General features: G+C 43.8%; 1 protein-coding gene and 2 long non-coding RNA genes across 3 annotated transcripts; 1 reads left to right on the plus strand and 2 right to left on the minus strand.

Annotated features, from left to right (window-relative positions):
• On the minus strand, window positions 1885–3944 carry LOC110432367. Its single transcript, XR_002449796.1, has 2 exons — window positions 3868–3944; window positions 1885–2187 (listed from the first exon to the last, which is right to left on the minus strand). It is a non-coding gene; the product is annotated as an uncharacterized LOC110432367 (long non-coding RNA).
• Window positions 2829–5173, plus strand: LOC8063396 (ACD11 homolog protein). The gene is made up of 4 exons (XM_002463958.2): window positions 2829–3378; window positions 3922–4094; window positions 4427–4569; window positions 4789–5173. Exons 1-4 carry the CDS (start codon window positions 3097–3099, stop codon window positions 4893–4895), a joined length of 705 nt encoding a protein of 234 aa, XP_002464003.1. The 5' UTR covers window positions 2829–3096; the 3' UTR covers window positions 4896–5173.
• On the minus strand, window positions 10684–14321 carry LOC110432857. Its single transcript, XR_002450133.1, has 2 exons — window positions 14201–14321; window positions 10684–11330 (listed from the first exon to the last, which is right to left on the minus strand). It is a non-coding gene; the product is annotated as an uncharacterized LOC110432857 (long non-coding RNA).

Raw genomic sequence — 14341 nt, forward strand, 5'->3', positions numbered from 1 at the left:
AAGGTCTTAACGGGTTATTCTACCTAGATTTTTAATATATCCTCTTTTATTTAAAAATAAGTTTGAACTAATTTCAAAATCAAAGTACTCGTAAATGTTTTTTTACTTCGTAAATTGTAAATAAATTTATGTCTTTTTTAGGAACATAAATGAATTTATCTGATACGTGACCTCTGCTTTAGACTATGGTGCTGGTAGGGCGAAGAAATGACATTTTTTCCAAAAAAAAACAAGAAATGATATTTTCGGATTTTCCTCTGTAGCTAATTTAATAATATTTATTTTGTCTTATTACTGTTTTAGCACCTTTTCATATTATTTTAATTAAAATTTAAATTGTTTGAATTTTTAAAAATATAAGAATTGTACTCCCTCCATATCTATAAAGAAAATCGTTTTAGATAAGATTTGAGTCAAATATTGAAAATATAAATCATGAATAACTTTTAAATTATTGAGTTTAGAAATATGAAAACCATATAAATAGATTTATCTTGAAAATTACTTTCATAAAAATATACCTATACCACTTTTTTATAAATATTTTTTTTTATAAAAAATAAAGAGTCAAAGTTAGACTTTAAAGACCGTATCGTTATCTTAAACGACTTTATTTAGGATTTTGAGTACTATTGTACTAGGATAGGATAGGAGGGCTAAGAGAGAGAGAGAGAGAGAGAGAGAGAGAGAGGGGGGGGGGTGTTTTGTGGATAAAAGGCATGAAACGGGAATCCTGTGAATATTCTGGGGGTGCAACAGCTGAGCAGCCTGGACAAGAAGGAATACCCTTCCGCAATAATGCGCATCATGTGCAGCTAATCTCCGGCTGTGTGTGTGCCACCAGCTCTGGCGGCTGGGGCTTTCGAGTTGTCCCGGGGCCGGCCTGCGGCCGGCGCGGGGCCGTGTCCGGCCGCATGCGCAGACGAGGTGGCGATGGCGGAGGTTGCCGGCCAGGTTGGCTGGGTGTTGCCTATGCCTTTCCAACACTCGCTGCTTAACAAGTATGGCGTTCGAGTTGTGATGATGATGGAGCATTTCTTTAAGACGACAGTGATCGCTTTCAGGATGCGGCGGCGCTCGACTGCTGATATATTCCTTCATCTTCATATATACCACCATACGTTGGGGTGGTAGGTTCAGAGTCCAGACTGTGTCCACTGGTGCATGCAGCTCGCATCAGTCGTCTGACGTGGGAACAGCTCCGTGCGTGCTCAACTGGGCACACGCTCCGTTGGCATACATGATACATACAACAAATAACTAACGCAGAGCACGAAGAAACGCATAATGATAAGGGAAACGAGTGCCTGGGCCCCGGGAGTTTGTTCGAAATAAAAATGGCCATCCACTTGCTTTTTCGATGAAATTGGATTGATATATACACTGCATTAATTCATTCTAGAACCCCTTTACAACAACTAGCCAGGAGATCAGTTGGCTAAAAATCACCTTTTTTACAAAAAAAAAGTGATAAACCACCGTTTATATTTGAGTTCAAAGGATTTATATTTATAGTTGGACCTCGAGTCTTTGCTTTATACTTCAAGTATATTCCCTCCGTCCCATGAAAGAGTCGTCATAGGATTTGTGCTGGTTAAATTTTCTAAAGTTCGATTAGATTTATAGTAAATTTAACATCATTTCTATCTCTAAATAAGTTTACTATGAAAAATATATTCAACGATCTATCTCATGATACTAATTATGTGTAAAAATATCAATATTTTCTTATATTTTGGTTAAAGTTAAAAATATTTGATTTTTCAGAAAGTATAAGAACAATATTTTGTATGGAACAGAGTGAGTAGTTAGGGCATGTTTCTAGCTTGTAGGTTGTTATAAAATGCAAGCTGAAACAAAAGGTCCTAGATTGTAATATACATATTCAATCCAAACATGTTACTTCCCTTGGTCTGTAGATTGCAACAATTTGCAAGATGTAATTCATGTTCTTTAAGTTAAAACAAACAAGCAGGGACAGATCTACGTACTTCCCGTTTTGGGTAACATTGCCGTTTTTACAAAGATTGATGTTCTGGGCTAGGAGAAGAAAATTTGACATGATTGCCCCTGGACAAAACTAGGCGCTGAAAAAAAAAAGTCATCCCACGAGGCCTCGAACCTCACAACCAACACCACCACGCACTAGCCACCTGAGCTATGAAACTTTCTTACAAAAGAATGCACCTGTAGACCAATAATTTAATAAGGTCAAAGGAGAAAAAATACTCCTAATTAATCACTCCTTGGTTACTACAATCATGTCCTAAACATGAAGAATTTCGGATATGAAGGAAGTAGAGATTGAGTTGACGCAACCATGCAAGAACAAAAAAATAATAATTATTGGTTAAATGTTCACCATATTTATATTTTCACGAATAAAAGTCTACACATACATACGGTAATCTTAGCTCAAATTTCGCCCGTACAAATAAGGTCTTAGTGTGAAAGATTGAGGGACTCCCGTGATGTCATGGTGTTTGCATGTGTTTTCCTTAGGTGAAAATAATTCAAAAGACAAATTCATAAACAGTTATAGTGTGGCAAAAAAAAAGACTCGGACTGCGAGGGATGTGTTAAATTACCGTAGCCTGTGCGTTCCAAAATTAGGACGCTACTGCACCCCGAAAATTCAACATCACGAAAATGAAAATGGAAAAAAAGACGTATTTTTGCAACCCTCTCTGGTAGCCTGCCACGCCCTGACTCCCAGTCACTGCCCGTTCGGTTAGGACTCCACCACCTCCTTTCTCCATCCATCGTCTTCTCAATTCGACAATTCCCCACGAGATGGCTATATAAAGTAGGAATAGGAACCGATTCACCAAACCGCGAGTCCTCTTTCTCCCCCACGGCAGAATTCCGTTTCCGGCCGCCTCCTATACATAGGCAGCCAGCCTTTCATTCACCCTCTCCCCTCCCCCCAGGCACCCCCCACACAGCCCAGCAAGCCGCGCGCGGAGGTGGGGCGATCGCACACCTCGCCGCGCGTCCTTCGCCTCCCTCCGTTGCGCCCGCCAACGGTCGCGCGTTTCCGGGGGGCAGAGAGAGAGAGAGAGAGGGAGGGAGGAGGAAGGGAGAGGACGGGACAGGATGCTCGGGTTCAGGCAGATGGCGTGGTCGTCGTCGGCGCAGGCGCAGGCGCCGTCGGAGCAGCTTTGCGAAGGGGCGGCGGCCGTCGTGGCAGCGCGCCAGGGGATGGAGACGCCGCTGACGGCGGTGGCCGAGGCGTTCGAGGAGCTGGCGCGCGGGATGGAGGCCGACGGCGGGGAGCTCCGCCTCGCGCCCTTCAGCGACACCTGTGCCCTCGTCTCCGTGCTCTTCAGCAGCCTCGGGATGGCCTTCAGGTTCGCCGAGATCGAGTACGTCACCAAGGTGAGAGCGCGCCCGCCGATCCCGTCCCGCCGATCGATCCCCTTCGCGATTGTTCAGCGCGATCTTTCCTTTTTTTTCCCTTCCCCTACTGGATCATTTGCTTCGCTTGTACCGTTGTTGCGATCTCCGTGTCAGGATCAGTCCAATATTTTACACGGCTGACGAGATAACATGGCTCCATATGCTGTTTTTGACTTTCATCGGATCTTGCAGCGTCCACCGACGTTGCCCGAAAAAAAATAGATTGGATTATTCTATCTTTTCCTTCTTTCTATAGAAAAGAAAGTACGTCACCACAAAAAAATAGAAACTTTTTATTCAAATCGAAACTTTTTATTCTTTTCCTTCAAGGAAGCTCCAGGAAAGAACGCTGCCGCGTTCATTTGACTCGCAGTCGATTGCGTGCAGACTCTTTCAAATTTTCAATGGTCGGCGTTATTAGTACAAAAATCAAAATTGCTCACGCGTACTCCCGGCAAAGGAACGTACCGGCGCTTCACCGTGTGGATACTGAATACTCATATCACCCATTCATCCTTCCAGGTGAACGATCTCATCGGCGCCGGCAAGTCGTACCGCACGCTGAGCGACATCCTCGACAAGGACATCCAGAATGACTGCGTGAAGAAGCAGGGGAGCCACTCCCGGAACCTGCGCAGGGTCCGCCTCGGCCTCGGCCTCATCAAGGCCCTCTTCGAGCAGTTCCTCGCCACCGAGTACGTCTCCTGATCAAACGCAAACATCTCATCACGAAACTCTGAACATTTCAGGCCAGATAGGCCGCTTTGACTGAATCTCAAGGCGTCTTTTTGTCCTGTGTACAACGACTGATGTGTCCTTTTGTGTGATGACAACTGCATGATTCAGACCTGGTTGTTACGGTTACGGATAATAAATATATTATTTACCAATTGCCAACTGGTGCCCGGCCGTAAGCCATTGCATGTATAATAATAACTGTCAAGTGCTATGATTGACAGGTAGTTGTTTTGTTTCAAAATATATATACTGACAGGTCGCTCTGGTTCTTTGGCACTTGGTTTTTCAGGGGTTCATTGTATGATGCTGCTACGACAGCTTACGGGCAGGTCTGCGCGCCGTTTCATAGCTGGGCAATCAGGAAGGCTGTTGGTGCTGGCATGTACACCCTTCCAACCAGGGAGCAGTTGATAGTGCGGCTGAACGAAACTGGTAAGCAAACATGAACACGCACCACGTTTTGAAGGATTACAAGTTTACCAATCTTGGAACTTCGAAAGAAAATGCCTTTGATTTATTCCTCAAAGGCTTTGCAGATGATCTATTATCAATTGTTAGGCATCTGAGATGCCTCGTCTCAGATGCAGATATTCTGCTAACTCTTCATTTCAGTTAAGTGTTAACAGTGTCCTTTATTGATTGTTGACGCAGATTTCTCGGTGCAGAAGGAGATGAGGAGATACATTGATGCTTCTAGTCCTATCATAGAGTACATCGATAACCTTTTCCTCTCGAGGAACATTAGCCTAGATTGGTGAACTGATCTGAACTGGACTGAAGATCAAGTCTGCAGCTTGTTCACAAGCTGTTGTTGGTGCCATCGATTTATTCTGTTGGTAGTTACTTATTATTCAGCCTTGTTGGGTGGTGGATGGATGCTCCCTTTTCTTCCTTTGTTGCACGCACGGTCTCGTGCATGTGTTGTACAACTGCATGATAATTCTAGCATGGCCATTGATATTCTTGCCGCCTGTCCATATAGAAATTGATGGATAATGCAATCGACTATTGAGATATGCAAGAGTTCTCTCCCTAATCCAGCTGACCTCGGTTTTGGTTCTCGTCTAATTATACCTTAGAATTCGAAATGCTGCAAGAGATTTGAGGTCTGAAATTTACAGGGGGCCTTCAATATTGTTTCTGTATCAGATATACAGTCAGTTGTTAGGTCAGTCTCAATGCATAATTTCATACACAGTTACGAAGACTATAAATTAGGTAATCGAGCCACATAAGTTTCATGGGGATGAAACTTCTCTCTCATCTGATGAAACTCTCATTTAATGACCCTGCCAAGTCAGCAATTTTGCTTATATAGCACTCTATTTAATGCGCATGACACTCATGAAACATGCATTGAGACTAGTCTTAGGGTCATGACTCATGACGTGACAATGAATTTATGAAGAAACGGAAAGATGAGTTAAAAAGGCTTACAATTGGCTCCAGCTTCTTCACCTACTTCAAGTTGAAGCTCCTACTAGGTGCCTAAAACGAAAATGGTTTTCACCTAGAAGAATTAGCACTGATCTAGAGCGCTGCACCAGCGTCGTCTCAATGGCTAAACACTGCACAGAAACAACAAAATCTCCCAAAGCCCTTTTGTAGTACCTAACCGTGTAAGGACGATATAACACCGAACAAATCAATGGACGTCTCCCGAATCAGAGACCACTCTACCAGGAATCACACTAGAGCCCCCAATTTACAGAACTTACAACATGGCGGAGAAAAATACAACTAGCGATCTTTCCTCCTAACAACATGACTGAGAAAAATACAACTATCGATCTTTCCTCCTAGGATGTCAGTCTTGCTCTGCTATCTAGTTGGGCATGTTAGAATGAATGAATGGTGGTAACGTGATGCCTGTTGAGGCTCACGGTTGCGTGTTAAGTAAAGGTGGGAAAAGCCCCCACCGTGGCTTACAGGAGATGAGTTGTTACAACCGTACAAAGCCCAAAGACAAGGATCTAGTCTATGACTAATGCTCTATGTTTAGTACAACACATATGCATGATCACGTATGAAGAAGCCTACCACTAATACTAGTCAAATGCATATGCATGATCACGTATGAAGAGGCCTACCACTAATACTAGTCAAATGCTGAATATTTCTAACACCCACCGTCAATCACAACTGTCTTGACAAGTTGAGATTGTTCCTGAATTTAATCATCAAATTTTCTGGAAGTGCCTTAGTGAAACCGTCAGCAAGTTGATCCGTAGTGCTAATAAATCTGATGTCAAGTAGTTTTGCTGCAACTTGTTCTCTCACAAAATGATAGTCAATTTCGATATGTTTTGTTCGAGCATGGAATACTGGATTTGCTGACAAGTATGTGGCACCAATGTTATCACACCACAGACACGCAGCTCGAGGATGTGGAATACCTAGTTCATCCAATAGTTTACGTACCCACATAACTTCAGCTGTCGCATTAGCCAATGACTTGTATTCTGCTTCTGTACTCGAACGTGACACCGTAGCTTGTTTCCTTGCACACCAAGAGATCAAGTTGCCACCAAGAAATACGGCAAATCCTCCTGTGGACCTTCTATCATCAGGACAGCCAGCCCAATCTGCATCTGAGAAAGCACTGACTAACATAGAGTTAGATTTTGTGATTTTTATGCCTAGACTGATAGTACCTTGGACATATCTCAAAATTCTTTTAACTGCCTCCCAGTGTACTATGGTTGGAGAGTGAAGAAACTGGCACACTTTGTTGACTGCGAATGATAAGTCTGGTCGTGTGAGTGTAAGGTATTGAAGTGCACCAACAATGCTTCTATACCTTGTGGAGTCTTCAACTCCCAATCTAGTGCCACTTGTGATAGACAACTTTTCAGTTGTACATAATGGTGTCTTCACAGGTTTACATAGTTGCATATTGACTCTTTGCAAAATTTCAGATGCATACCGTTCTTGTGTCATTAGCAATTCATCATTTTTTCTTTGAACTTGAATACCCAAGAAGTAGTGCAACTTACCAAGATCTTTGATTGCAAACTCCTTCTCTAGGTCTCAAAGAAGTGCATCCAAGGCTTCCTGAGAAGAACTAGCCACTATAATGTCATCAACATACACAAGCATAAAGATCACATAATTCCCTTTTTTTATAAAAGAATAGTGATGTGTCAGCTTTGGAAGGAACAAAACTGAGACTCTGCAATTTCTTACATAGCCGAGAGTACCATGCCCGGGGTGCTTGTTTCAATCCATATAGGGCTTTATCAAGTTTACACAAGTAGTGAGGTTTGGTTTTGTCTTCATATCCTGGAGGTTGTTTCATATATACTTCTTCTTCAAGATGACCGTGTAGGAAGGCATTTGTAACATCTAATTGCCTTAAACACCAACTTCGTGACATGGCAAGAGATAGCACAAGCCTAATTGTAGCTGCCTTGACAACAGGACTGAAGGTTTTTTCATAATCAATACCATACCTTTGCTTGAAGCCTTTTGCCACTAATCGAGCCTTATATCTATCAATCGTACCATCTGATCTTCTTTTTATTTTATAGACCCATTTGCAATCTATTACATTCCTATTCTTTTGAGGAGGTACTAGGTGCCAAGTTTTGTTCTTATGTAATGCATCAAACTCAGTGTCCATGGCATGTTTCCAATTTTTATCAGCTAAAGCATATTTCAACGTTGGTGGTTCCTCAGGTGAGACAGCTAACTGACCATATCGAATTGTGCCATCAGTGTATACCTTTGGTTTTCGTATTCCATGTTGTAGGCGAGTGACACGTTGATGTGTAGGACCTACATGATCTGTAGGGGTAGCAGATCTAGCCTCTTGTGGTGACAGAGGTTGGTCGGGAGCACCAGCAGTAGCGCCCAATTCAGCAGCAGATTCAACAGCGCCCTGCTCCCCCATCTGCAACGCACCACCTGGCGAAAGTGGAGGCAGAGTGGACGCGTGCTGCTGATATGATGCTGATCCGCCTGCAGGTTCTGCTGCGTGCGCTGGGTGATCACCTCCAGGATCTGCACCTGTCGTTGCCAAAAATGGAAAGACGGAGGGAGCATTTTGGATGATATTTCCACCATTTTGTGTCTGGTTTTCAGCAGCTCCTGTATTCTCATCAGCCATATTAGTGTGCATAGAATCAATGCCATTAGTATCAACAGTATTGTTATCCCCAAAAGTAGAACAAGGATTTCGAAGTGAGGTAGGAAGGAGAAGTATTTCTGATCTCAATCGAGCTCCTGCATTTGGGTGGAGCTTGGCAAAAGGATAGACATCCTCATCAAAGACAACATCTCTTGATATGTAGATGCGACCCTCAGCTATATCAAGACACTTGAACCCTTTGTGCATATTGCTATAACCAAGGAAGACACATTCTTTTGAGCGAAATTGTAGTTTGTGAGTATTATATGGACGTAGGTTAGGCCAACATGCACAACCAAAAGTTCTAAGTGTAAGATAGTCTGGTTTTTGTTGGAAAAGACGTTCAAGTGGGGTTTGCTCTTGTATGACTTTGCTAGGGAGTCTATTGATTAAGTATGTGGCAGTAAGGAACGCCTCGTCCCAAAATTTCAGCGGCATAGAGGCATGTGCAAGTAAGGACAAACCAACTTCTACTACATGACGATGTTTTCTTTCAACAGATCCATTTTGCTGATGTGCATAAGGACATGAAACATGATGAGATAATCCTATACGTTGGAAGAATGTATTTAGTTTATGATATTCTCCTCCCCAATCGGTTTGGATAGCAAGAATTTTTTTGTTAAATTGGCGTTCTACCATGGATTGAAAATCATGAAATTTTTGAAAGACTTCAGATTTGTGTTTCAACAAGTAAACCCATGTAAATTTACTGAAATCATCGATGAAACTGACATAATAATTGTTTCTTCCAACAGAGGTGGGAGCTGGTCCCCATACATCTGAAAATACAAGTTCAAAAGAAGATGCTGAAATGCTTGTCGATTTTGGATATGGTAACTGGTGGCTTTTTCCCTTTTGACAAGCATCACAAATAGAAGGTTTATTTGGCTCAGAAATAAAGGAAATTTGATTCTTGCTAAGGACCTGATGTACTACTGTAGAGGATGGATGGCCAAGGCGGTTGTGCCACCTAGATGATGACGGCTTGATGGCAGCATGTATTGTTTTATTTGTTGAAGATGGACCGGATGTGGATGGCAACTTTAGTGGATACAATCCACCCTTGCATTCCCCTCTAAGCAGTATGTTCTTCGTGACCTGATCCTTGATCAAGAAATAATTTGGATGATATTCAATAAAAGCATTGTTATCAGATGTAAGGCGATGAACTGAGGCCAAATTTTTGTTAGCCTCAGTGACATAAAGAACATTGTTTAAGATAAGATTGCATTTTGTGGTTTTAAAAATACTTTGACCTATTTGGTTGATTCTCATACCTGCACTGCTGGCCGTGTGTACTTGATCATTGCCATGATACTTGTCCCTCACAGTGAGTTTGTCCAACTCGCCTGTGATATGATCGGTAGCACCGGTGTCGGTGTACCAATTTGTGTCGATGCCATAAGATGTGGTTGCAGCTGAGGCCGAGCGTCGCTCCGGTGGTGGCCTGAAGGAGGTTTCAAAACGCTTGTAGCACCGGTAGGCGCTGTGTCCGCCGTCTCCGCAGAGTTGACATGTAGTGATGTAGTCACGGTTGCCGTGGTTGTCGCGGTTGTTGTTGTGGTTGCCACGGCCGCGGTTACGGCCACCTCCTCGCTGGAAGCCGCCACCGCGACCGCCTCCGCCGCCGCGCTGGGAGCCTCCGCGACCACCTCGAGTGGCGGTGTTCACGGAGGTGCCTGAGTTGTTGGGTTGGCGCAGATCCATCCTTTGTTCCCAGCTGACGAGATGCGTGTAGAGCTCTCCGAGGGTGAGAGACTCCACACGCGACGACATGGACGAGACAACCGGATCAAAATCCGTGTCTAGCCCGGCGAGAATGTACGAAGCCACCTCCTCGTCGTCAAGTTTCTTCCCGGCCGCCGCCATGTCGTCGGCGAGACCTTTCATCTTGCTGAAAAATTCAGCAACAGTGGACGATCCCTTCTGCGCATGTGCTAGCGCCATGCGGGTATTGATTACCCTGCCGCGGGATTGAGCGGCGTTCATGTCTTGAATGACCTTCCACATCTCGGCAGAGGTTTTGCAGTTGGACACCTGTACTTGCACATCCTTGGACACAGATGAGTAGAGATAATTGAATATTGTCTGATCCTTACAAACCCATTCATCATAGTCAGAATTAGGGATCAACTCTTCTGGCTTGTCCGCAGCTTTAGCCACCATCCTGGCCGGCATAACTGCGGTCTTGACGTCGAGGAAATGTGCCAATCACGCACCGCAAATGGCAGATAGGACGTGGGTGCTCCATGTGGAGTAGTTGTTCTTGGCAAGTTTCTCTGTAACTGGGCAGCCGATCAAGGAAAAGGCCGTGGGCTGAATGGAGGAAGAGGCCATTGGAGATTCTTGCGAATTGGCTTAGTATTTCGTGGATTGGTTTACCTAAGCTCTGATACCATGTTAGAATGAATGAATGGTGGTAACGTGATGCCTGTTGAGGCTCACGGTTGCGTGTTAAGTAAAGGTGGGAAAAGCCCCCACCGTGGCTTACAGGAGATGAGTTGTTACAACCGTACAAAGCCCAAAGACAAGGATCTAGTCTATGACTAATGCTCTATGTTTAGTACAACACATATGCATGATCACGTATGAAGAGGCCAACCACTAATACTAGTCAAATACATATGCATGATCACGTATGAAGAGGCCTACCACTAATACTAGTCAAATGCTGAATATTTCTAACAGGGCAGCTCACCCTGGCAGAGGTACACTCGTCGCAGTGGGACGCTGAACCCCTGCCCCTTGGCAGCCGGAATGTGGAACCTGATGATCCTATGAACACGTTCAACAGCTGCACAGATTGTCTTGCCGTCACTGAATATGAACAAAGAATCACATTAATCGTGCAGATTGTCTCGCCGGAAGATGTCTTCACAAGAGGGACCTGCGTGTGATTGAATACGACCAAGGACTGCAGGAGATTGGTTTCGCTCTCAGCAGCATCGGGGGACAAGTACTCCGTATATCACAGGTGTGTTAGCTTTCTGAATGGTTCGCAGAATGCATTTTGCTGCCCGAGGGATGGATGGGGAAGAAGCAGCTCCCTTTCTTCACGTTACTGTAGGAACATCATCAAGGAAACATTAGTCAATGTCCCACAATACATTATCTGCAGAGTTAACTGATAAGGACACACAGGCCAGAGACTTAGTCTTGAACTAGCAACAGCACTACGGGTGTGTTTGGTTTTCTAGCTTAATTGTAGCCTAGTTAGGATTGTAGCCTGGTTAGGCTAAACCTGGTTCCAACAAGCCAACATGGAGTTTATGGAGTTGTTTGGTTGTCTGTACTGTCTAAGTCTGGCTAGCTCCACATCGTGTTTGATTGCCTGATTTGTTTTGATCATAGTCACCTCTTCTCTAGTTGGGTAAGGCCTTGTTTAGATTCAAAATTTTTTTGGATTTTGATACTGTAGCACTTTCGTTTTTATTTGACAAACATTATTTAATCATAGAGCAACTAGGCCTTTGGAGAATTTCATCGAACAGGTAGTAAGCGCTTTTGGCTGCCTGTCTTCCTTCCGGCTGATTTGAGTCTACTGCATGATTTGCCTACCTGCTGCTACTCGCGCAGGTTCCGCACAAACATGAGAAGCAAGCTCACACGATGAACTCGAGACCATGCAGCAGGCTTGCATTGCAACATTTGTTGCCATATCAAGATCCAAGCCCAACAATGATGTACCAGTGCGCGGCGGAGTAGCAACCAGGTGTACGAGTGCGCGGCATAGACGGCGGCGGGCACCTTCGACCGCGCCAACTTCTACTTGGAGCAGATCATGCAGCTGGCATCGCTGGACGCAGCCAGCATCGCGGCTTGGAGCAGATCACGCAGCTGGCATCGCTGGACGCAGCCAGCACCGCGACCGCATCTGAACACGGCGGGGTCCCCGATCCCGGCCACCACCGCCGGGAACACGCCGTGGCGAAGCAGCTCGCGTTGGAGCCACGGGTCAAACCGCCCGAGCAGCCTCAAGCTCCGTGAGGAGCGCGCACGCCGCGTCCGCCCTGCCGCCGTCTCGTCTCCCTACGCCGCTTGGATCTCGTCGGCGCCGGCCTCGAGCACGAGGAGTGCCTGCAGCGCCGGCCCTCATACATCCCCAGCCTCGACCCTCCGCGTGACGTCCCAAATGGAGGCGGCCGCCACGTCACTGTCGCCGGAGCCGCCGCTGCTCCGGCCCCCATCCCAGCTCCGACGCCAGCTCTGGTAAGGCACCTTCTCCTTCTCCCTCCGGGGCCAGGCCAAGCCGCCTGGTGGCGCTCATCGAACGCGCGGCGCGGGCCCTCGATGCTGGTGCGCGAGACGGCGGCGCTACAGCTGCAGCGGAGGGGCGCGGACTGGGCGCACTCCCAGAGGAACGAGGGCGTAGGTGACGAGATCGCTAGGGCCAGAGCCTGGCTTGAAGGTTGATTTGGCCTTTCAAAGCTGGTCAGGCTATGTTTGTAAGGTTGGCCTAAGTTAACCATGTCCTAAGTCTTTTTGAACTAACCAAATACTTCCTTTGTCTCTGAAAGCCGCAACTTTTAGAGTTGTCCTAAATCAAACTTTTAAAACTTTGACCAAATTTATAGAAAAAAACACTAAGATTTATAGTACCAAATTAATACCATTAGATTTATCATAGAATATATTTTCATAAATATTCATTTTATATCATAGATATTGATGCTCTTTTCTATAAAATTGGTCACAGTTAAAAAAGTTTAACTGCCACAGATTCTATGAGTTGAAACTTTCAGAGACGGACCTATTTTTTTGCCCAAGTCAGCCTTGGCCACATATAGAGTGTAACCAAACACACCCTACATGTTCCCTTAAAGCCTCAAGATTTGCCTGTAACTTTGTGAGAAAAGGATTATTGCCTCATTATTTTTGTATTATATCACAGTACAATAGAAATAGCAAAGCATATAGAAAGATGATACTAGGTAAAAAACTAAAAACCATTGAGTTTTTTTTGGAGCAATAATTGGACTTCCGGCTATTAGCTTTGATTACTAGTAGAATACTATTATGAATCTCTGTGGCAAATAAACCTTGCTGTTACCATGTTGCTGTTCTGAAATTTGGTATATCTATATTTGAGATTGAAGCAAAACTTAAAAAGTTTAAAGTCACTTTAAACTAAAAAAAAATCATAAGTTGCGGGCACCAAGTCTTAACTTAATTTTCTTCATGGATTTATATCTAACATGAAGTATAGGTGTACCAAGTTTTATTCTTTTGATAAACTATATGATATCTATAAATTTAGATATCATATTTTCAATGTTTTGTGTGTGCTTTGTAGATTTGCCTGCTCGCCTAGCCTTATTTGTGGCGGAGGGCAGTGGTGCTTTAGCAAGGATAATCTTTGCTCCCACAGACATAATAACCAAACAAGTTAGCTGCTCAACTTATTTAGCTCAGCCTTGTCAAAAAAAAAAAATCTTATTTAGCTCAGCATGAGTAGCAAAATTTTTCAGATTCTCCGTCACATCAAATCTTTAGACGCATGCATAAAGTATTAAATATAGACGAAAATAAAAACTAATTGCACAGTTTGATCGGAATTGACGAGACGAGTATTTTGAGTCTAGTTAGTCCATGATTGGATAATATTTGTCAAATACAAACAAAAGTTGTACTATTTCTATTTTGCAAAATTTTTTTAAAACTAAATAAGGCCTAAGGTCTTCTTCTCTCAAGTGTCATGTAGGATTGAATAAAATAGTAATTGTTCTGCACTTGTCATAATGGCTTGCAGAACCTAAATATGTTTGAAGAGAGAAATAAAGGTGAGACATGACGAAAGAAAAAGAAGTTTTTGTGAGTAGTAATCTTAATATTTAATCTATATGGATCATTTTATTTATACTAAAACCATTAAGAGTGTTAGTCTATATTGATAGTGTCCTAAAGGTAAACAAACAAATATGCCTTTTATACCTCCACACGTAGTTCATAGGAGGAAGAAGATATTTATTTCTATTTCTTTCATAGGGCGATTCGCATGACTCAAAGTTCTTGACAAGAAAGAGATGAGATCCCCTTTTACCTGAAAAAAATGAAATATACATGGAAATGAAA

The sequence above is a fragment of the Sorghum bicolor genome, chromosome 1 (genome assembly GCF_000003195.3).
Source record: "Sorghum bicolor cultivar BTx623 chromosome 1, Sorghum_bicolor_NCBIv3, whole genome shotgun sequence".
Lineage (NCBI taxonomy): Eukaryota > Viridiplantae > Streptophyta > Magnoliopsida > Poales > Poaceae > Sorghum > Sorghum bicolor.

Bases quoted from the DNA above. Each gene is read 5' to 3' on its own strand.
- LOC8063396 (XM_002463958.2), top strand. From the start codon at position 3,097: ATGCTCGGGTTCAGGCAGATGGCGTGGTCGTCGTCGGCGCAGGCGCAG. The intron at 3,379-3,921 runs GTGAGAGCGCGC...TCATCCTTCCAG, and splicing joins AGATCGAGTACGTCACCAAG to GTGAACGATCTCATCGGCGC. The intron at 4,570-4,788 runs GTAAGCAAACAT...TTGTTGACGCAG, and splicing joins AGTGCGGCTGAACGAAACTG to ATTTCTCGGTGCAGAAGGAG.